The sequence below is a fragment of the Accipiter gentilis genome, chromosome 18 (genome assembly GCF_929443795.1).
Source record: "Accipiter gentilis chromosome 18, bAccGen1.1, whole genome shotgun sequence".
Lineage (NCBI taxonomy): Eukaryota > Metazoa > Chordata > Aves > Accipitriformes > Accipitridae > Astur > Astur gentilis.
Genome location: NC_064897.1, coordinates 17,644,179 through 17,668,900, shown reverse-complemented (window position 1 = coordinate 17,668,900; position 24,722 = coordinate 17,644,179). Strand labels below are relative to the sequence as shown.

At 42.4% G+C, this 24,722-nt stretch overlaps 1 protein-coding gene across 6 annotated transcripts in view; it reads right to left on the bottom strand.

Moving 5' to 3' along the window:
* Window positions 1-24,722, bottom strand: part of WASHC1 (WASH complex subunit 1) — a 46,539-nt gene that overhangs the window by 16,912 nt on the left and 4,905 nt on the right. For 4 of the 6 annotated variants that reach the window (XM_049822676.1, XM_049822675.1, XM_049822678.1 and 1 more), the window contains exon 2: window positions 17,218-17,371. In XM_049822676.1, the coding sequence (XP_049678633.1) occupies window positions 17,218-17,366 (149 nt within the window). In that variant the 5' untranslated portion in view covers window positions 17,367-17,371. Of the gene's footprint in view, window positions 1-17,217; window positions 17,372-20,708; window positions 20,821-24,399; window positions 24,538-24,722 lie in introns of those variants that run through there. The other 2 variants (XM_049822677.1, XM_049822673.1) reach the window with 2 other exon arrangements.

The following is a 24,722-nucleotide window of genomic DNA, read 5'->3' as shown; positions in this document are numbered from 1 at the left end:
GCCCCCTGTGCCTCACCCCCAACTTAGATCTCATTTCTCCTTTCTCCTAAAGCCCTCATCCTGCTGCCTTGAGCTCCTGTCCATTTTAGAGGCAACTGTCTCCAACACCGACAGCAGGTCCCTGGAATACTTCCTCCCACCTCACTGCCTCCCTTGCTGGCCCCATATCCTCTGTCCCATCTGCAGCCAGAGCAGATCACTTCCTTTTATTTCCTTATAACGCCTCTGATAAATCTCACATTCAGGTGGCTACTGAAAAACCTCCTTTGCTGCATCTGTGTCTTCTCATGGGGGGAAAATTACTGTTCTCTTACTCCCATAGGAAAAAGATTTGAGGCATTAGGAATCTTGCATCTAGGACGCTGGACACTGCCTGTCAGTTGTCAGCACTGGCAATAATACTATATTTCTATGAGGGTCTCCAAGCACTCCACAATGCCAAAAAAGAATTGTGATTATCATCTATATTTGATAGGGATCAGACAAAAAAACCCCTTAAAATCAGAGCAGGTTTAAAGACAGGCTAACAGATTCCCAGAAAGATGGCTGAGCAATACAGAATTCTACTGGAAGGAAGCATCACAGCAGCAGGAGACCCTCTGCTGTCTATATTGAGCATACACATCACCCAAAAGTGACAGAGATGACAAAACTTGGGAAGTGGGAGAGAAAAGACACAAGCTCCACACCAAGGTGAACAAGAAAGGCAAGGCAGCAGAGGCTGAGAGCAAACCTCTCTAGAATACCAAAGAACTTCAATTTCATGTCTGAAGTACAAAAGTAAGCGATCAACCAAGGAGAAAGAACATTACGGAGTAGAATGAGAAATGAAGTTGCACAGGAGGATAAGGCAGCTGAAGTATTAAATGACTTTTTCCTTAAATGAGGACTCTACACATCACAGCAAATCAGGCTTCTGGTCTCCTCCCAGCCCAAGTCCCAGCCCTGAGAGATAGCAGGGGGATGCTCAGCATTGCTGTTCTAAACTTCAGGGTACATACGGTAAACTTGTTCTATAAAACCTTGGCCTTTTGCCTAAAAGTCAAGCTGCTTTTTTTTCCAACAAAGTGTGCTTTTATTAAATTCCTCCCTTACTGCAGAAGGCGTGAATCAGAAGGGACAGAGTTTATGGTTCTTGTATTTTATTACATCCCCATACTCTCCAAGTGGCTGATGCTGGAGCAGGGTAACAAGGGAAGATAACGGTGCTGGCTGTCATTCATCCTTCCACAGCACCAGTGCCAAAACTGGCATGATACCACTGATGAATGAGGTACCACTAAACCTCTAGGACAAGTTTCAGTGGGTTTCCAAAAGCAAGAGAACCACTGGTGATGTGAGGAGACACTACCTCCTAGGGGAGGGGAGACATCATCCCATGATGAAAGCAGCAGAAGAGGGGGGTGCTGAGGGAGCTAAACATCCACCTTTCTTCTCAGGCTGCTGAGCCCCTTCCTCATCTACTTCTTTCCTGGGACCCAGAAGCACATCACTGTTCTCTTCTACGTGTATGTTGTGGAGAAGAAGAAAATGTCAAACTTGAAAAAGTTTTAATTTGTCCAAGAATCTTCTTGGAAAAAGGCCACAGGCTTTTATGGCTCCTCAGGCTGCCAAAGTGATGGGGAAACATCAATGCATCGCCCCTGGTACCCATAACTCAGGTCTTTGATGCTCAATCCACTAGACTGAAGCAGGCCTAGAGAGCTAGGCTAGAATATCTAAGCGTGTTCTGGCTGGCTAACAAAGGATAATGTTTTAGGAGGCACTAGAGTGTGCTTTACAAACAGCCTGATTGCATATAGATGCTCCTACACACTGCAGTGAGCCAGCTCAGAGCTCATGCAGTAATGACCAGCACAGTCAGAAACAGACTGTGAGAAGCCTGACCCCCACTCTCCCCACTCCCACGCAGTGCCTCTGCCCCAGCAGCTGGCAACATCGCAGAATCGACGAGGAAAGAGAGCAAAGGAAAGGCTGCTAAGACATTTACAGTTTACAGCAATCCAGGGAAGCATTCAAAGCCAGCTCACCTCAGAAGTTTGAAAGGCAAAAAAGCAAAATGCATGCTTTTATAAAAAGTCAAATACATTCAACCACTCAATGAAAGATCAACTTGTTTGCTTTCTGCTCTTCTGTCTCCATATTTAAGCAGTTTTAAAAGTCTTACTTCACATCTGAGTAAGTGTAATCAGAAACTGTCATCATACACCATCTCTGACAAAGAAATCCCAAGTGAGATAGCGTAATCAATGCTCCTTCCTCCATTAAGGGTTTGTGTATTATACTAATTAATGTTTATCACACTTTGATTGCTCCTTGAGCCTGATTTGCAGGTGTTTCAGTATTCACATGTTGCCTCGCTCCTGTGATGCCGAATGGCTTTGCAGATTGGAGGGTGATCAAGGTTGCTAGTGGCATGCATCACTCTCCACAGCTCACACAAAAATAATTTCATTTTTGATTTTTAATCTCTCATTTCACAAGGTGTTCCTGCTAATTAATTCAATCTCTCATTTCACAAGGTGTTCCTGCTTAATCCTGTGAATTAACTTTATGTAAAACTAGAAACTTAGAATTTTGACCTATCATCACAGCACCCACCTCCCTCTTCCCCTGCAACTTGTTCTCCTCTCCAGAAAAGCAGCTTTTCTTTTTTCTGTTCCTTTTTTTTTTTTAAAAAAAAAGGTCACAAGTTCTTCGTTAACCTTCCAACCTTTTTACTTGCCTCCCACCACTGACTGATCTGAAAGCAGACATGCTTTCTTTTTTTAGAAGAAATATATACTAAGTAGAAGGTCTGTGTTTGCAAATAAATTACACAATTAGTTCTTCTATTTAAACCATATAGGCTACTTTTGGTCAAACTACTTCTCCATTAATAGTGTTAAGACATATAAACACAACAGGTTCTACCAACAGTGACAACTTTTGGGCAGAATGCTCTAAAAGAAGTAATGGGAAAAAAACCTGTTTCTTCTACCAGTACTGCTGGAGTTTCATAGGTGACCTTTTGAGTTCCTCTACTGGCAGTGTGGGGGCAGATACTGAACAGCACCATGGAACTGCTTCCCAGAGCAGCAGCCACAGGAATAGTCCTGAGATGTTAGGCAGCAGATGGTCTAAGCATAGAATCATAGAATGATTTGGGTTGGAGGGGACCTTTAAAGGTCATCTAGTCCAACCCCCCCGCCCCGCCCCCCCCCCCCCCCCCCCAATGAGCAGGGACATCTTCAACTAGATCAGGTTGCTCAGACCCCCATCCAAACTGGCCTTGAATGCTTTCAGGGATGGGACATCTACCACCTCTCTGGGCAACCTGTTCCAGTGTTTCACCACCCTCATCATAAAAAATTTCTTCCTTTTATCTACTCTAAATCTACCCTCTTTTAGTTTAAAACTGTTACCCCTTGCTCTGTCGCAACAGGCACTACTAAAAAGTTTATCCCCATCTTTCTAATAAGCCCCCTTTAAGTACTGGAAGGCCACTATAAGGTCTCCCTGGAGCTTTCTCTCCTCCAGGCTGAACAACCTCAGCTCTCTCAGCCTTTCTACACAGGAAAGGTATTGTAGTAACTGGTACTAGTACTGTAACTAGTAAAAGTTACTAGTAAAGTACTAGTAACTGGTTTGTTATCTATATAGTCTTCACTCATCCTTGCAAAATTCTCACAGGTATTTACTCACTGAAGCTCAATCTTTTGTAGTTATAGCCTTAAGTGGTTTGGGTTTTTTGTTGAGTTTTTTTTTTTTCTTTTAAAATCACTTCCGAAAGGAAGGCTAATCCTGTTTGGACAGAATTTTATGACACTGTCAGAAGTAGATGTTGTTTCCATGTTGCTTGAAGTTATGGATCTTATTTGGCAGATAGCTTAAGAAGGTGTTTTGGCACCTTGTAACCTTAAATTAATCAACTGTGTACACAAACATTAGACTTCTCTTTCTCCCATCAAAGCTCCTTTCTTAGAATAGCCAAAGACCTTCCTCTCTGTCCCCATTGAACAGAAAATGTGTATCACCACACAGAGCCACAGGAAACATAAGCAGCAGAGAAATGCTCAGGTGATCCTGTGGTGAACTGTATCTGGGGGTAGGGAGAGCTAATGCCTTTAAAAAGGTCTCAGATTCCTCTGGATCACTGAGTGTGGAAGGAGGTCCTTCCCAGCCTTTATTTGGGCACCATGTCTCATTCTACACAAACAATGCTTCTGTTACACAACTCAATCTTAATCAACACTACATTCTACATTTCTTATCAGCAGTCACAGGAGACAGATCAGCCTGGATTTAAACATCTGATCTGTGCCTTCTCCCAGGTGGAGTTGCAAGAGAAATGCATAAGCCACCAGCCAAAACTGGTATTTCCTCTGACCTTCACCTCAAGGTAGCAACAGCAGGAGACTAGTCCTGACAAGTCCACAGCAGCCTCCCCAACTGTTTTAGCCTGTGCCTCACCTGAGACAAAGATGCCTCGCTCCATCGCCATGATAATGTGGGAAGGAAGAGGGACATTTGCAGAGCCTTCCTCCCCACTGGTAAGGCAGTCCACATCAACTCAACATTGCAGAACAAGAGGACAGCCTGGTTTATAGCAGAAGATCAGGAAGTTCCTCTTTATTCCTAGCTTTCCCCAATACCTTCCATGTGGTTTTAAGTCAGTTTTCTTGACCAAGGTAAGTAGCACCCAGTTGCACATGTGTGATAAGAACTGATTTAGTGAACATCCCTAAAGGTTCTACTGTGGGGCTTGCCCTAATGTAAGGCTGAACGTACCAGGTAAGCTGAGCCCCTGCTCATTCATTGGGATGGAGGCTTTTTATACCAACATGGCACATTGCACAAATGCTGCTCCTGTTCTCTTTATCTCCACTACCAAAACAAGCCATTGTCACCAAGAATAAGAATGCTGATCAAAAACCACTGGTCTCCACAGCAGAAAATTATTCTGTGTGATGGAAGTTCAAGCTCTTATCATTCTCCGAGAAAAGCATCGCTTTTCTTTGCATTTAATCAAATATCAGTAGAACTTCATAGCTTTTCACCCAAAGATCTCAAAGCAATTTCCGAGTGTTAATTAAGTCTCGGTTGCTTATGAAGCCAAGAGTGGAACCGTTTGTCCCCCATGATGAAGTAAATCTGGGGAAATTCATGGTATGGTCCCAGCCAACCAGATTTTCAGCCTGTCATTCACTAATTTGAACAATTTTTGCTTTAGTTCACATGAGTTAACACATACATTTCAGTAGTTGTTTAATTTTCAGTTTTACTGAGTTTAAGACCACCTGTGCAAGTACTTCTACACTCTTTAGTGTCTCCCCATTGTCAAATCCGTCCCACTGCTGGTCTCTAGAATAAACTACAGTCGGCAAGCACTCATGCAAAACACTGACCATTCTCTCCAACACCACATTTTTCTCTGGATCCAAAATATACCCTTTCCCCACATTTAAGACACAAGTTGGAAGGTAAAGGTTTTTGCATTGACTTTAAGTTTTCCCTGTTTCCCAGTAGCTGATGGTAATCACACAGAATTTGACTTGCGCACCCCAAGTTGAACCCTTCAGTCCCCTTTTCAGTAACAGATACTTAAGAGCTATCGTTTACAAGATAGTATTCACACTACAGTGACTAACTAAAATCAGTCTCTATAAAAACCACTGTCCTGCACAATTGGACTTGCATATTCAGGAGAAGGAAAGCCTAGCCAAGAAAAATGACTTGCAACCATAAAGCAGTTTGTTTCATCAACTGTGAAACCCTCAAAGATGACTACACTTCATCTCTTCTGGTGACTCTTAGCTCCTTTCTGACTTCCAAAACGCACTATCAGTCTGCCTCTGTGGTCTTTCCTCACTTTGTCCTGACCTATTGAGGCTCTCATCAGATACTTGGTAAATGACCTAACTAGCTTTTGAAGGATGACTTGGAGTACCCAGGTCATTTTGTTTTGCTCTCAATACTGTTTTTCTGCTCATCATTTTTGCTGCAGCGATCACTGTACTTTCAACAGCTTACAACTCAAATCTAATTTCTTCTATTCCCTTCCACTCTTCCTTCAATTAGATACTTCTGCCCACGTGAGCATTGCCACTTGCTGCTTTGTTCAGCAATGATCCTCCTCAGCATACCCTGAGGACTAGCGCCTATTCCCAAGATTCCTCCAAAATTTTGCTACAGTGAAAACAAGCCCAAGCACATAAGATACACTTTCTCAGAAACAGTTATCAGTCCTTTGCTAGTTACAAAACATCATTGCTAACTACATCTTTTCCCTTTCTCACCCATGCTTCCAATTTGAACTTCCTCTCATAACAGATCCTTCCTTTCAAAACAGTTCTCTTTCTCTTAAAGGAAAAATTTCTTTCCCTATTTTTTTGCAAATGGAGCTTTTTATTTCACAATATTTGCTCTTCAGAAACAGAACTTGTTTTGTGTTACTTCCTTCATTTTCCTACAATCAATTGCAGTCACACTCAAATCTCAGAAGGCACCTTCTATGATATATGCCCATCAACAAGCTAATTTGAGCATAAGTGCTTCTTCAACAAATGAGAGTAACTCTTTATGACACATTATCCATCTAACACCTTTCCTGAGTGATTACACCATTTTCTTACTACTCTCTTGAGGGATTTCTAGTTACTTTTCCCAAAAAAACTTTGAGCCCCCAGCAGAGATTTTTCTAACAGCATCAAAAAGCAGATGCCTCTGCTTGGACTGACAGCTGCTTCTGTCATTTCAGTGAAACAGTCTGTGGCACATCAGTGATCAGACATCACCTTTAGAGCAATTCTAGACACATGATTTCATTTTCCTCACTGTCCTTTTAAAACTCATCTTCCCCACATAGTGACTCACAAATAGTCATTAAGAATGGAAATACTAGCTTCACAATAATACCAGAAAAAATTTGTACAGTATACTTTTCAAACCTCCTTCCCTACCCCAAAAATGCCAGGACCATAATTTCATAAATTTTAATAGCCTAACCACTCGCCCTGTGACATACTCACACAATAAATGTTCTCATGGACCAATGCCTTTAGCAGCAGTTAAATCCCTCATCCCAGCTAAAAGTAAACATAAAGCATAATGAAGGGTATGATTTTGGCTGTGGGGTTGTTTTGGTTTTTTTACCCCCCCTAAATTACCCATGCGCTAGAAACAACAAAGAAAAACCTGCCTGGTGCTCAGTAACCCAACAGGAGTTGGGAGCTTCTCATCCCCCCTCCATCAAAAAAGTCACACAAAGTCTGAATTTGTTCTGGAATCAACAAAATCCAGGATGCCACTTTCAAGAGTATTGTTGTTGGAGCAAAACCAAAGAAACTCAGTCATCAGGCCAAAGTGACAGAGAGAACTGAACTGTGGAGACCATGAACATTCTTGGTGCTGGGCTACTGGAATGACTGGCATGTTGTATGTATATCATAGATAATCAGAAAGGCTATTCCTGCTGTGCTACCACAGAGCAGAAGTGCAACAGCTTTACCTCCTCTTCTAAAAGGAATGTCCTGTTATGCCTTTTCAAGCCCATCAAGCATGTCTTCTTATTCAGCTTTGATGGTACATCTAAAATGAAAGTCCTAGAAGTAAAATAAAACCAGGTATTTGCATTTTAAAATGTATATTAATCCAGAATAAGGATCATATTCTTGGATAAATTAAGAATGGACTCCAACTCAGACGATACTAAATTACCCACTTGGGATTTCTCTTTATCACACTTTACCATCCAAAGCCTTCATCCCTGGCTCCAAAAATAATTTTTATCCCCTCTTCTCCCTAATGGCACAGCATGGTAGATTCCCTCAATAAAATGATTGTCTGGAGGATTTAGGTGGAAGAAAAACAAGAACTTCTTCATTAGCATTTGCAAATGGATCCATTTGTTGTCTCCAAAAGTGCTGCTCGGTCTTAACTGTCAGTTGCACTTACACCTAAACTCTAACCTACCCCATTTGGAAAAGCCCAGTAACAGCACCACAGCTAGTCAGAAAGAAGGACCATGGAAAGAGAATTTAATCTGCCACTCAAGTGTGAAGAACAGACCTTTGGCACTGGTGTTTTCTACCGCAATTCTCCCCTCAGTGTACGCACTCCCACTTAGGTAAGAGGGAGCCTGTAATACACATTTCAAGCCACTCAGTGTTATTTTCCAGACAGTTTTCTCCACACTAGATTGCTGATGGAAGTCATGCCTGTAAAACAAAGTGACTTATTTGCATCTCTTCCTCCAGGGCTGACTGAGCAGACAAAACTCATCCACAGGAACAGAAAATGACTCCAATACATGTGTGAGAGTCCAGCATCTGAAGCTGGTTCAGAAGGTAGAACTATCACTTTGTATAAGAAAAGAAGGACACGGCAATTGTGTCAAGAAGAGTGGTAGTGGGAGAATCCGACAATATTGCCAAACCTGTGGGCTAAGAAACTAGAAAAAAAGGAACATTTCTTTTGCTGTGAGGCACACGCTGACTTGTTATGATCTGCTTCTCCTTGGATATTTCCAGAGATTAATAGCTACAGCTACTTGGGGTAAGAGGCTGGGGCGGAAGGGAACACCTCTCAGGATGGGGAAGTTCATAAGATCTTTTCCAAATCTCTGTTAATTAAAAGCCACCTCCTGCCCTAGTAGTTTATAGATGTGACTTATTGCTGGACAAAATTTCAGCCACTGCATCTCCCATCAAGTGGATCTGGATCCTTCCAACCCACAGCCATCCAAAGTACTTCAAGGAAAGGAAGTTTACTCAGCTGCACAACGAGTAGAGTTTCAGAGTTCTCCTGGAGAACCTTCTCAGGGCACCACAACTGTGGGAAGACATTAGGGAAGCACACTTAACACTCCCATGCTAGAAGACTGCAGCCATGAGACCTTTGCATTAGTCACTCACAGGTGTGGCTGGGAGGTCAGTTGTACCTCTGCTGTCCAGGCAGCCCTCAAGGCCCAGGTCACTGCCTGGACCCCAAACTGACACTGACGTCCCACTAACGTACTGAGAGACTGGCACCACGGCTGTTAGCAAAACACAGCCAGAGACGTGCTGTAGCCCAATTCATCCACACCCTACCCTCTAAAACTCGTTTCCCTACCACACCTTCCCATCACACTCACGCTGAACTGCTGCCTACCTCCAACCCGATGCTACCTTTAAGGCACCCCCGAACATTTCTGAACACCACATACAAGTGATTCACATGTTAGCATCTATCTGAATTGGGTAGAAACTCTGAAACAACATTCAAGAGATGAGCCTAGAAAAGGTGTCACCATGCCCACGCAGCTCTGGCTTCAGAATTAACTGAAAACAAACATGCAAAGGTGGATGCTTGGTCCCATTGTAAAGACTTGCATTGCTCACTGGAACAAGTCTTTTTACCACGTGGTAAAGAGGACAGATCACCACCACTTCTATCCCCTGCCAATTTTTTTTTACTTCTTTCTTAAAGGGCTCTACTGAGAGCTCTTGCTATGCAGAAAAGCCTGCTTCAGGCTTCAGTGTGGAATTCTCTTCTCACATACCTTTAACCCATTATGGATACATCATCACCATTATTATTTCTGGATACATTACTCTCATGCGCTAGGATATTAAAACTTTCAGCCATTTAAAACCTTACTCCACTAATGCGTCAGACAGTATTTCTGAAGTCCATAAGCCTCCACAAGCATCAGCTGGTTCAGACCCTGCTGGACTCAGCTTCAAAGAAGGTTATTTCACTGCAATTGCATAATGCTTGGGCTCCAGGCTCTTCATCCACTACCTTTTCAATCCAGAAACTGTTCAGTAAGCAAAAAGTTATATTGTGTCAATAGCAGAGAGGTCTGCTTGGACTCCCACTTCTTAAAGCAGTAAAAGCAGGGGTAATTACACCTCTGTACTTTTTGTTACAAGTTAGTTCATAAAAGTTTAAACTGATTTATAGCAGTTGGGGGTATACAAAGTGATCCATCCTTCAACTTAGTCACAGCTCTGTCCTCAAATTGACTGTGCTTTAAAATAATTGTCAGTGAAAGAAGGCAATGTTCATCAAGATAACTGCTTCTCACCTCCACAAATGGGTCTAACATTTGTTTCTTTTGCCTCTTGCTGCTACAGACTTTATTTCCATAGATAGTTTTGAAACCGACTTTATCTGTTTTGGAACATGGCCTTTGAATAATAAACAAAGGTAGCTACTACATGTGGCATCTCTCATGTTAAAATTGTAGCTCTTTATTAAACATTTTAGAAAAGTTTTGCTGAGCCATAGGGAGTCTATAGATGGTAGTAAATTGATTTTAGCCTACAGACACGTAAAAACATGAACAAAACCAAATTAAGTCAGAAAGCCACTATGAACTGCATGTGATTGGACCAAATGGTTTTTTTCATTAATTATTTTCTTCAAAATGCAAAGCTCTGCTGCATGAACAGAGTCTGCAAGATGTTCCTATGCTATCAAGAACTTATTTTTATCAAGCATGTTAAGATTTATCACAGACTCTTCTGGGACACCTCTTTTCAGCAAATCCAACTTACACAGTTGCAGACAGCTACATCCCTGTTACAAATGATCGGTGTTGCCATAATCAATACTCTAGAAGCCAAGGTGGGATTTCCCCTTGCTCATGACCAAAAAAAAAGAAAATAAACCAAATGCCTTCAAAGCAAAGCCCTCCTTCACCAAAACAGCAACCTTGCCTCCCTCTGTTCTCTTTCAGTATCACTCCTTCACCTTTTGAGAAGCAGCAAATCCTCCTTCTGAGAATGGATCTGATCTCCCCAGAGTTGCAAAGGCAGAATGAAAGTTGTCCAGAGAGGAAGGAACAGATTCAGGCCTCAGGATGGTCAAGCTGTAATGCATATTCTACTGGGTAATTTCCCAGCTACCAAATTGCACTTACATAGGTAGGTGCGTCTTACACTTCTTCCTACTTTTGAATCTCTTGCATGCTTTCTCAGGGAGTCTGTCTCATCCTGTCTTTAAGGACCAGGGAGAGAATTAGCTCACAGGAACTTGAAAGCTGCTACTCAATATTGAATTTTCTCCAACAAGGCACACAGTACAAACAAGAGACTACCCTGTCAGGCTTAAAAAAAAAGAACCCACAAACTGAAATAAAATAACAAACCATATGTACCAAAGTTACCTAAGTTTCTCCCTACTGTTTGACTTTCCTATTGCACATGCAATCTGTTTTGTTCAAACTGTCTCACATTTCCACTAGATAGTCCACCACCATGAAAGGCCCTGTAAAAGTAGAGAGAACCCTCTCAAAAGCTCCATTAAGTCTGAAATTGTTGCCTGCCTCCTTTTGCTAAGCAGCTTTGAGACCAATTCCAGAAGTTCCAGAACCCCTCTCCTGTGACTTTTGCATTTTCCTTCACTTTTTTTACTACTTACAGCAAATTGATATATCAGCAGTTTAGCATGATTGCACCTAAACCCACTCATTTTACTTTTAGTGACTGAGGATATGGGTAAGGCTTGTATTTCCTTTGTGCTCCTGGATGGCCATTTCAGCATCCTGGGCACAATATTCCATCAGTTTCTTTTCAGACAGAATCAAGCATTAAGAGTCCTTCCTCCCCACAGAAAGTTTTCTGTAGCTAACACAAGCTCCTCTCATGCTTTGAAAAATATTTTGCATTAATGCTGGCACTGAGTCTTTTAGTTATTCATTAAAGTGTACCACTATTTGCAGACCTGCTATTAGGTGCAAAAAGTTTAAGTCTGCCTGGAGGAGCATACTGTAGGTGAAGCACTTCAATCTTTTCTTTAAATTGCTCGTTTTAAACAATGCTGAAGGCCTTGTTAGTGTACAGAAGGCTACAGCTCTCTTATCAAGTTCAAGCCTGCCTTGCAATCACTTAAGGCAGAACAGATTGATCACCCTCCTTTTTAGGGAATGGAATTCAAAGATAAACAGACTGCTAGTGAAAGAAACTGATGCAGAAGAGCTGTTGTTAGTAGACTTGGAGCAAGAGCTTAAGTAACCATCACTACATTTCAATGACAATGCCATAAGAAGCATCTTGCTTCCAGAATAAAATTTAGCATTCTGTTCCTCTCCTTCAAAAGACGCATTTAATCTCTGGAAGTCCAAAACACACAGATTTTCAGCACTTTCTGAGACAAGCAAAAATCCTGTCTTGCTAATGCTCCACCATGTTTGTTTCATTTTGAAGGAATAACCTTTAAATGACTTAATACCATTCAGTCTCCTCTTTCCTACTATTCCCATTTCATTTCAAGCTGTGACAGCCCTATCTCTGCCCCTTTCCACCCACTGCCCCACCCCATAGGCTGTCAAGGCATCTGAATTAAGCCTGGGCCTCAGATCCCACAGGATTTTAAACTTAGGGATTTTAGCAGCATCCAGAAAGAGTTGCAATCTGGACTCCTGCAGAACAGTCACACTATCCCTTTGCCTCTTTTTGAGGGCATAGGATGCTTGCTACTGCCAGCTGCCACCAACCTTCCAGGTATGCTGAGCTGACCCTCATATGACACCTCCTAAAGTCTTCCTAATAGTTTGGGGACTTCTCTCAAGCTACATCTTTACAAGCTTTCAAATTTAGCTCCCAGATAACCATGAGAGGTAAAACAAATGAGCAGTTTCTTACAAAGTGTGTGCTACACTTAAGGAAAAAAATCCACATTACTTGGACATGCCTCTACAAGAATAACAAATATCTGCAGGCAAAATATTCCTCCCTGTTTTCCCCATGCTCCATGTCCTCATGTCTGCAGGACCATCTGCTCACTCCTTTACCTCCCTGTTTCTGCTTAATCTTCCTGGCAGCAAATGACTGCTCCTACAGACTCTCAAGAGAGGTATCTGAAACTAAACTAGACCTAGCATCCTCTCTCAGATGACCTCTGGGACAATTTCAGAGTACTGTGAGGTGACTTGCTGCTTAACAAGAGCTGTATCACTCTCAGATTAACTGGAGAAAAATTGATTCCCTGTGCTATAGCCAGCCTACTGGTGTAAAGTCACCTGAATGGTGACCCATCACGATGGAGCCCTCTTGACAGCTCTCCTCCTAGTAAAATCAAACCCTTACAGCCAGCAGAGGAACAGCTACAATTCAGTGTCCAAGCTCCAAGCTGCATCCTAGAGCCACAGTGCACAACAAACAATACAGTACAGCTTGCAGCAAGACCCTTCTTCGCAAGTTTGCCTGAACATTTAATAATACATTCCACAGACCTCCTAAATGAAGTACATTCTTATGGATATATTCAGTCACCCATTTCCATTATTGATCACCGTGACTAATCACAGTAATAAGTTTAAAGGAAGCAGGGGAACACCCAAATGCATCTCATGATTAAGGTTTTGTTTGTATTTTCCATTTCAGAACTACTCGCATCTCAACCCTGCTCCTGTTCCAAACATCCCTTAAGGCTCTGCTGCCCAGCCAGCCACTCCTTACCTTCCTTAATCACACACTTACCAGGATGTGTCCTCATGCTTACCAGCATTACCACAGTGCTTTTGTTTTCCAACTACTGCTTTCAGAAGTGTGGCTCTCAGTTAAACCTTTGTTTAATATTAAAGGCCTTTTAAAATATTTAATGTGAAATTCATTTGAATCCAATTGCAGAGGAACAAGAAAGGTATGCCTGTTTAGCAAAATACTATCCCAGACAAGCAAAAGACACTGAATAAAGATCTTTAAAAAGATCAACCCAGAAATTCTTCCGTAAACTGAAAAAAAGAAGCACAAGGATGACGAATTTTGTATACTGGACAACTTGCGGTTGGATCACAGGAAAAGGTGACCAGGACCTTGATAACAACATTCCAACCCCGAGTACTTGTTTTCTTTCTACTGCTGTAACACTCCATGAGATAACTTGCATAGGCAATTTTCCACAAATCTGTTATACAAAAGTGTACACTCCGAATAATGAACTGACATATTAGAGGTTATTAACACCTCCTGGCAACAAAAACTCTCCTCAGAAATTGGGAAATCCCAAAGGGCAAGCCTAGCTAACCAGGGGGCATCTCAGGAAAGCTAAACCCATCATCTGTCTGAAGTACTTATTAGAACAACATGCCTGTAAAAAATTCCATAGCACACGATTCCAACACAAGCTCTCACCCAGAAAATGCTGGTAATGATGAAACAAATAGATGAAAGACTACTGGTTAAGTGAGTGTTTAAATTGGTCATTCTGCTTCCTGTGACCTGTATCAAAAGCCCTCCTTAGAAGTCCAGGAGTTAAACTCATATAGATATTATGTCAGATTGGCTATGTTAGAATATTTATGTTTTAAGCAGTAATGATATGTATTTAAGTCTCAGTAGCTACAGGCGATGAATCTGATCTTTACTGCAGCTTCCACAGCAGATTAATTACATGAATTCAGTTAACATACACAAGGTTAAAACTTCCATTACTCCAAAACATAACCCTGAAAAGTACGTGCAGCCTCTTCATCTCCTCACAGTACTGATATCAGCACCAAGAGGACAGGACTTCCTAAAAGGACAGGACTGTTGACAGTACTGACCTAGGACATCACCCTGTACTGCCCAGCAGCCAAGAGCCTCTGCAGGATGTGGTACTTTGCTGTTCTCCACACAGAAGAGGCTGGATGGGCCCCTGATCCCAAGGGTTAGGAATATGACAGAGAGGGATGCTGAGCTACCCCCTGCTCTTTCTTAGTGATTCCAGATCACAGTCCAGGTGCACTGTTAGCAAGGTACAGAGGAGGTTTAGTTGCCATGAGTTGCTCGACCTACTCTCCAAGACTGTTCCCAGTGTATCTGCTCCGGGTCTCAGCCATAGTTTAGCTGTTTTTTTGCACCTGCACATCCCTCGATTCTCTACAAACTAATGAACTCTGCAAAGTGCCTCATTCACCATGTACCTTGCCATAGCTAAACTTAAAAGCAAGTCAGCTTGTTTGAGAGCGTTTGGAAAGACGACAGCTTGGCACAGACTTGCCTCATGGGTTATTTCCCAGATTCCCCAAACCGGGGGGAAGGGGAGGAAAGCTGCTTATCTTCTCTTGCCCAATTCTCCAAATGCAAAGATGTCTGTCTTGTGTTCCCTTGAGAAGACTGAATCCACAGGCACTTTTCACCACTGCTGCTTCGGCACAGCCACTAACTGGCCCAGGGAATATTTCTTCTACAACCAAAACAGTACCACAGTTGCCTTCAGCTGTCATGTCAGCAACAACTCAAAGCAGAAGCTTTGATCGGCTAACATGGAAAAACAGATTTGGTTGCAGAAAGATTCCTCTTTCCAGAGAGTAAGAGATGCTCTTTCACTCCACCTTCAACAAATTACGAATTGGCTTGCCACTCTCAAAAGCACTGTACCAATCCAACTGTTCCCACAAAACAACCCCAGAACACCTGCATCTTTGTAGTACTGAAGTAATGAGTTTGACACACTCAGCTGAGTCTGCCACACTGAACAAGTTTCCTCTCCATCAACATTGCAAGCTGCTGTTTTGCAGATCAGAACAGCCAGCTTCCCCAGATAACGCAGCTCCTTCCTGGAAATGGAAGACAGAGCTGCCTTATCTCAGGAAAGGGAAGATAAAAGGTCACTCTTCACTAAGTGGCAAACTTCTCACCTTGAAAGCTTTGCCACTTGATTGGCATGGAACAACCAAGGTCATGGAACTTTTAATCAGATGCCTGCGTAATTACTAAATCGTTATTAATTATATCAGAGAGCTGAGACCTCAGAGGAAAGGCAAAGCAAACAAAGAGCCCAATGAAGCCTCCTCTGTTGTTGGAAAAAATTGGTAATTAAAAGTCATGAGTGCACCAAAGAGCAAGGGAACAGCATCACAGTCACTGTTCAGGACTCAGGAGTGACTTGCATGCAAAACAGCAGACTTGTCTCCCTGGGGAAATTACAGGGTACTGTGTTAGAGAGCAGTGAGTAGGAGGAAAAAAAAATTAAAAATAATAATAAAAAAAAATCAGACAGAGAAAGAACCATTCCTGTTTTATCAATAGCTTTACTTGCCCCAGAGAAAGAGACAGCACTGCCAACCAGTTCAAAGTCTGAGAGGTGCCTTCCACATGTTTCTGGCAGCTCTGACACTTTCTAAAGTGTCCCAGCCTTATATCATGAAGGATTCCCATACTGAGAAGTGCACAAAAGAATGAGACCTTGTGTTCAACCTGATCCAGCCTACACACAGCCCTTGCCCAAGTAAAGACTATTCCAATGAAAAGCCTTTATTTCCCTCAGTGACCTGAGCTCAGCCTTAGTGACTACCGTTTTACCAGAGGCTGCTCTTCAAAGTGTCACTATCAAAAATCGAAGAACTTCAATCTTCCTTTAAAAAAACAAAAAACTCAAAAGAAGAAAGAATGCTATGGTCCTGCTCATACCACAATAAATCAACCTATGTAGTCATGATCCCAACTGAAGCCAAAGCAAGTGCTTTTGCTAATCAGGCTATGAGAAGATAAATGCTGATCTGTTTCTGTACCAATGATATGACACAACATCTCAGGGTACTGAGATATCAAAGATGGCATCAGATGAAAAAAGGCACCACGCTCTCTACCATCATTTGCAGGCAAACACAAGAATGTCTCTGATTTGCTATATAGGTAGTCTTACAGATCCAATCCTAAAGATGACCATATGCAAGAGGTGGCAAGTCTGGGCCAAATCCCTGAAGAGATCAGTTTAGATGGATTATGAGACTGTGGCGAGAAGAACAGACACTCTCATGTGCTCAGCCCTCCCAACATACAAAAAAAAAAAAAAAAAAAAAAAAAAAGCACAAAACACCAGAAGCCCAAAGAGAATTGTTTGTAAGTCCCAGAGATCAGAACAAAGAGACATTTTCTACTCCACTGCTTCAATTACAATGACTCAAAAAGATATAACCTCAAGATAGTCTAAATAAGAAAGTCTCCCATTTAAAACATGAGCAGGAAGGAATAAAGGATAACTGCAGCAGAAGCAGTAGTGCAATTTGTGGGAGTCTGCCCCTGAATAAAAATTTAACAACAAACAACCTCTAGGCTAACTGTAGCCATTTCATTACGCTTAACTTTGACAGACCTGAATCCAATAAACTTTTATTGAAGTGCATCTGATCCTTCTTTATCCCTTTTCTGAACTTCCATTGCTTGCCAATGCAATGCCCTTTCACTGCTTCAACCATATCACCACACTCTGTTTCCTAGTGCTGAATGCTACACCCCAAACCCCCATGTGACAGCACCATACCTGTTGAAGATATCACCAGACACCTTTTGCAGATACTGAAGCGCATCTGCCACTTGCTGAACAGCCTCCTCCCTGCGTAAGTCCGGTTGGATCAGTGGGACTGAGTACGTCTGCCCTTCCAAAAAGTGCTTCTGGGCTACTGTAGCCATTGTGCCTAAAGAAAAGAGCAAATAAGTCATTACAGTAAACACACTTCCATTTTATCACAGCTTTTATTCAGGGACTTCCACTCTCTGCTCCCCTCATTACTTTAGGAAAGCGTTTGCAACGGAAATCAGTGAGCTGAGGAGAAAGGCACAAGTAGTAAGGTTGACATATTGGATTTTTAATAAATCCAAGGCAGCTACAGGGAGGTAGGAGTCTCTTGCTTATCTGAATGCTCTTGGGAACCATAATTTCATTTTTAGCATGATACATAACAAATCTCTGCTCAGTACTGTGCTGAAAACAAAGACCACACTTTGGAGCAAAGTCAGTTCAGGGTGGCGATAAGACTCCTCAGAAATCACCCTGTCTCCTCCTTCCATTCTCATATTCCAGATGGATATATTTCAGGTCATTCAACCCTATTAGCAAAATGCAGTATTTCATCTTACACTTCTGCTCCAAGAAACACAACCACAGCTTTCTTCCAAGAACAGCAGCTATGACATTACAGGGCATGCATGTGCACACACGCCCTTGCTCCAAGTAGGTTAATGAGAGTTCTTCCATTCTGAGACTCCCCGGAGCTGCTCATTGCTTCTGGTGACTGGATTTTTCCTTAGTAACTGTCTTGAAAGCAGCCTCCTTATTTTAGGATCCTTTCACATATAATACCTAAACGGTCACTGAAATCTTTCAGTTGTGTTCAACACATGCACCAGAGCAGTATGCATGCTCCTGGATGCAGCTGGGCCAATACCACTGCTCCATAATTCAGCCAGGAGAAGGCTATACATCACCCATGTTTCCATCCTGCCAGCCTTGCTCACCTCTCTCTCAGCAATTCCCAAATAGTCTGCCTCCCATGTTTTTGCTCACAAAAATAACAAAAAAGTTCCTGGGACACAGAGGAGGGTATAGAGAAGAAATCCATTTCTCTGAGCACATTAGAAATTGTAAACTCATAAATATGTTACTGTTAGGACAGCCTGATTAATGGACAGAGTGGAGTGTCCATATAGTTTTCTAACCCAAACTCTACTAGGCCTACACAACTCCCTTCAAACTCATTTTCTCCATGTGTCTTGCTCATTCAGACTGTAAAAAAACAGTCTACAGCTGCTTATTACAGGGTTTCATCATGCAGAGTGCTGTACATCCATATAAGGAAATACTCATTAAGCTGAAGAGAAGCAAAACAGAGGATCAAAAAGTAAGTTATTTGAAACACAGAGATACCTCGGGACACAACACATTAACTCCATGGTACCTGGAGGTCTGCAGGAGCTAGTCCAGGGACCACTGCTATGTGCAAACTGTATTCCAGCCTGTACAGCAGAGCAGGCTGAAAATAACATAGAAACACAGCCTATACTGGAGGAATTCACAAAACAAGAGCCTGAAGAGATAGTTACAGCATAAAACAACTGTTTAATAGGTGAAAATTAGGTGTCTTCACATATTCTTTAAATTCCTTATCCTGTTTCACAAAATGAAAAGATACCAGATTAGACTTGCCTGTAGCCAGTCCTGTACATTTAAGAAACACCATCCACCCTCTCCAGATTTGTCCTTTCTGATCTTACCACAGCAGGTTAGGAAAGAATTTCTGTAAATGTGATGTGGCTGTTGTTTTGGTTGGGGTTTTTTTGGGGGGTGTGGGTTTGTTGTGGTTGTCTTTTTAGTGGGTAGGAGGGTGTTTAATAATGAATCATATGGGAGGTAAAAGAAGGAGGAAACCTAGGAGCCTTTCCGCAGATTTGCAAATTTGCAAAATCAAGCCCATCCATCAGAAGACCTGGCTCTGCTGCAGGAAGCCTAGACCTATCCTGTTTCACTTCATGCATCACTGGCAACCAGACTCTGCATCCACACTCTTTAGCAGCAATGTTTGCACACTGATTAGTCTTCTTGACTGGGCCTATTCAGCAGGCAGGAAATTATTATTTAGCGTTGTAAAGCATACAAGTTAATCTGAGAGAAGTACAGCTAATTTTGAGATGGCATTTTTTGAACTGCCGACCACAACCAAGCTTGAACCCTTTTGCTTTCAAATCTACTATTGGACTGACAATGCAGAACAAAGCAACCAGATAACACAGCGAGTGCGCAGTTAGGAGATACTCTGGCTCTGACAGCAAAACAAGTTTACAATCCTCCCCACCACTGGTCACAACTCTTTTGCTGCATCAATGCTGCTGATGGTTGGTATGCCTATTTTTAACTCAGATCAGTTCAATGACCCAATTTACCACAGCCAGATAAACAGCTGTAATTGCCCAGTCATGAAACAGAGTGCGAAGCAGGAGCAAGAAGGGGACTTCTTAAACTTGCTTCACTATCAAAACCATTACGATGTAATGGTAATCCTGCCCCACAAGATGAGAAGGTCAAGCTTTTAACCTCTAGAGGCCAGATGAGATTATACAGCCCCAGTATGATTTCCCAGACTCTCACCAATCCTAATTCTCTTTGTGACCTTTCTAAAGCCAAACTCAGTTTAACTGCTGACTGACAGATACTCACACTCAGAAGCAGCACTCCCCCAGCTACTACCAAACTGTTTCCTTCCTCACACTCAAGAGCCACAGACTGTTCTTCAGGACCCACTGCTTCCTTGCAAAGGGAGGAACACACAGTAGTAGGGCAAAGCAGGAAAAGCCCCAGGTGCTCCTGCTTGCACTGTCACAGTTCAGCTGTCAGTAAACTTCAGTTTCACAGCTTCTCGGTGCAGCCTCTCACATGAGCTCCAGATTCTCACCTTTTCTAAAAAAACACGTTAGAGAAATGTGGTAGACTCTGTGGGAACTGCTGTCAGAGACAGCTACAAGAGACAATTCTTTCTGTGCAAGGTAACAAATTAGAGATTTATAGCAATAAAGAGGAAAACCAGCAACAGCCTTCTAAATGACTAGACTCAGGCAAAATCACATGCTACCTTTTGTGACCAAACTAACTGGAGAAACGAGCCAGTTTTACAAACACTTTGAGTAAAGTCCTGACCATATGCTTAGAATAAAAGCAGAATTGCTTCCCACAACAGGCAGGGACTGCAGGAACAAGGAAGATTTTAAAAGGAAAAATTCAAAATATTCCCAAAAGTCAGGAAGGAAAGCAAAGACTGAATGTCACTCAGCAAGACCGACTCTTCCTTTATCTCAACCTCCAGTGCACTGAGAAGGAAGCAGCACATTTCCTTGCCATGCTCCATTATCAGAATTAGGCATTACATAAAAAACAAAGTGCTGCAGATTAGAAATATCTCAACTCTCCCACCCTGCCCAATGGATGTCAAGCCTTTATGTAACATAGACACCAAAGGTGCAAATAAACTGTTCATATCTTACACATGGAAGTGGCTTTCAGCAAAGCAACAAACTGGTTCCAGTATGACTCCTGAATCTTAAAGAGTGAGCTGGTGTGTTTCAGCAGAAAGTACAGCATCCTGGAATTAAGACAGCCAACATGAAACATTCAGATGTTACAGTGAGAAATGGGCACATAAAACCCCAAAGCAAGTATGATTTAGAAAAGCAGATGTCAGATCACCCAAGAGATTTAATCATTAGTGGTATGACCACCTGTGGGTCACACAAGGCAGAAGAAACGGCAACACAGTGCTTTTTTGGTGATCAAAGAGGCTCTGGAAAAGAGCTGGAACATCTGGGGGCTCCAGCCACAATTTATTCAATTATTTTTTCTATGTCAACCTTAATGATCAACACAAATGTGCTCTGGTGTTATATAATAACCTCATTTGCCTTATTAAACTGCAAACAAAGAGAAAAAGGTTGATTTCTCACTGCACCACCTGCTTACAAGTGCCATATCCTGATTTAGAAGTTCTGACGAGAGCTAGCAACTGCTCAGATTCACACTTTTGCCTTAAGCTGTCTATGCCTTAACCTCAAGCAAGCTGGTACAACGCTTGTCAGGGCTGATGGCTATCCCTCTGCACCCAAAGCTGCTCTGTCCTTCTCAGTTCCAACATCCACACTAGCAAAAGCTGAGCGAAACAACAGCAGTGGGAAACACAACATCAGCCTCCACCAGACTGTCTCACCTTTCCAAAAGGCTTACACCAGGATAGATACAGGCTGAGCACTCCAGGACTTTCAGGTATCTGGCACCAGCAACTGGTCATACTGTTCAATCATCACAGCCAAGTCTAGTACTCTGATGGCTACATAGAAATTTGCAGCTCTGAACCCAGAGAAGTAAGTATACAATTCACTGCTCTGGGTAGGTAGAGAAACACTCCACTTATTTTGCTCACCTCTTGGGTTACTTCCCCCTGGACCCAAGAATAAAACTTCTTATGTCAAGGCTAAGCCCAAGAGAACTTGTTATGGAGCAAACAGAATAAAAGAAGCAACAGTCCTTTAAAAAATATTGCTCTATGGAGGAGTAATCACTGAGATGATTATCTACAAACAAAAAGACCCACAACCTTAAAATATCTTAATTTTTCAAGGAAATGTAAACAAAGGCAATACAAGAAAATAATTTGGCTGCCCTCAACACAGGCAGAGACTGTAAAGCTATATAGAAGCACTTACCAGATACATGCTTTGCTATGAAAATAAAGGGAGAATAAAGCAAGCCACCAACAATACTTGCTTCCTTAACATGCTTCAAGGGATTACAGAAAGGGGCTTCAGGGGAGAAGAGGACTTAAATACCTTGGAAAAAATCAGTGTGTATCCTTCAAAGATACAAGGGCTGCTTCAGCAATTACAATGCTGCTGCTTCTGTCACTGCATTGGACAGGCAGAATGAGCTAAAGACCTTTAATTCCCACATGGAGTAACCTCTCCAACAAGAAGTGACTGGCTATCTTCAGCCCTATGTCTCTCCTTTGTAGGACCCTAATAAAAGATCAATGCATTGTAGCCACCTGCAAGGATGCAGAGATCAGCAATATGCAGTAAAACACAAGTCTGCATATCCCTTACCACATACCACTACACCACCACCACCAGGGTGGTTCCACAGTGGGAACAGACAAAGTCACAAATGAACTACGGGTTAAGATTAAACACACTCAAACGATGGAGTAGAGACAAGCTTTGGGCATAGCTTATCACAAGGTGCTGTCCCCTCTGATAGAGGAAAGTCACATCCATGACTTGGTTCATAGCAAGAAGTCATCTCAAATTCCTCACTGACAGTAATTTCTTACACATAGTACTTTCTATCATGTTTATCTGCACAACACCATCCCATCCTGGCTGACAATAACAGACCTCTGTTACTCTCACTTTCCTCTGCTCCAGTCTAGTGTACTACATCAGCACATTGCTCGCAATACCCAAATGTGGCTTTTAGAGCTCACAAAGCTCGCAGCTGCTACAATGTCTGCTGTGTGTCTCATCACAAACTTCTACTACTGTACACTTAACTATGGTACTCCGTAGTACTGTACTATACTTAATCTACTACTACATCATTCTCATTCTCTACTTTCCACATAGGCTTCCCACAAAATTTCAAATCATGATCAAATCTGCTGGCATATTCAAGTCATACTTGGTTGTACTACAAGCTTGCCTAGAGGCCATTCCAACAAAACATCAGAACTAACTCCTGCAAGGAAAAAATAAAAAAAGATAATTGTATCACCTTGCCCTCCACAAATAAAGCATACTCCTATGAGTTTACCAGCTGCAAAGCCAGGGAACTGTAGTTAAAAAAGAGATTTAAAATGCTGGAAAAGCAAAACACGTCATTGCATATGCTCCTCCTGTTAAGGGACAGCATAAGGCAGTGTGTGCACATGCCCTCACACAGATGTAAACACGCAATTGAAATGAAAGCTAGAAGTTGCTTACACTCTGGTGGTAAATGCAGCACAAGAGCCTAGATGTAAGTTCTATTTTATGCAGCAAATGATCATTCTGCCCTGTGTTGACATTCACTGGAGGGGTTGAAATATAGTCCTCCAGCAGAGCACACAAGAGGTAACTGTCCTGGGTAGGAGAGGAGGATGTGAGGATGTATTTCCAGCAATGAGATGAGAGGTTCACCACAGTCCCTACGCTAAGCCAACTTTACCTTTTTTTTTTTGGGGGGGGGGGGGGACGGGGACAGGGAGGGGAAGGGAGGAGGAGAGAAGCACTTTGATAAGTTAAGAGGATGAAAAGTCTATTTATATTTTTTAATTAACCATGTTCTACAGTGTTATTAAGCAGCAATCAAAGATGCAGATGGTACTGATTTGATTGGCAAGAGGTGCACTGTGCTGAATATTAAGGAAGTCTGCCCCTATAAATAGGTCTAATCACCATCTGAAGGCTGGAAGGCAGTGATGAAAGAAAGCATTAATAAGACCATAATTAGGCCCCATAGCAGGCTGTACTCCACCAGAGTGCTCATGCTACTAGACGTCTCTTCTAGTAGCATCCTCAAACTCTGTTGTAGACATTACTGCTTTGGGTCTCAAGACCTGCAGTAGCTACTTTAGACAAAGCTATGAAGAGTGGGGTTTCTCCATCTTTGGAGGGCCTGGCATCGGTTAGGATTTTACCTCCCAGTACCACTTCTGGAGCAAGAGAGCTCTCCACTCCAGCTGTCCCACCCTGCCCACTCTCAATGAGCAAATTAAACTGGGCAGCTGGAGCTCCCCAGGCACAGAGAGTGGCAAGGGGCGCATGAAAGTGAGAAGATTTAGAAGCTGTTGCTCTCCCTCCCTCTCAGAGCAGCAGGAATACATCAGGGCCACATCTACATCACAAAGTTAACCTAGCCACAGCTGTAAAAGCTATTTCTGCTCCTCTACTCCAGCTTTAGAAAGACAGATACTCAGTCTCATCAACCTCATACCTTCAGCCTGTCCTCAGCATTACCTCAGAAGAGCAACAACAACAAAGTCCGTGTAGAAAATGAATCCTACAAGGCATCTCCTGCTACATGCCAATACTTAAAACAGTTGATCATTGATATGGGACTGCTTGAACAGACAAGATCTTTTCAAAAGGAGTCAGCCTCCCATATCATACCACAGCCCTGCAGAAACACCGGAGCACTGAGGAGTCTGACTTGATACTCAGCAGGACTCAGGGGTTCGCACTGCATTTCACACACCGTACATCCTGGCCTTGTGGGCCGATATTCTGCTTGGAAAGGGCAGGAGTGCATTCCATCATTGAAGCAGTCTCACCTCATCTGTTCCAGCAGCTGCGGGAAAAGGAGAAGCTTTTTTTGCTGCACTGGTAAGCAGCCACTAACTACCCAGTGATATAACACCACTCAGTTCTCCATATCCAAACAGTGTGGAATTACTGGCCGTTACCATATATGCAGTACCTCACACATCCGAGTACCGCAAGAACATTGTGTTGTACCATGATGTCAGCTAGAGT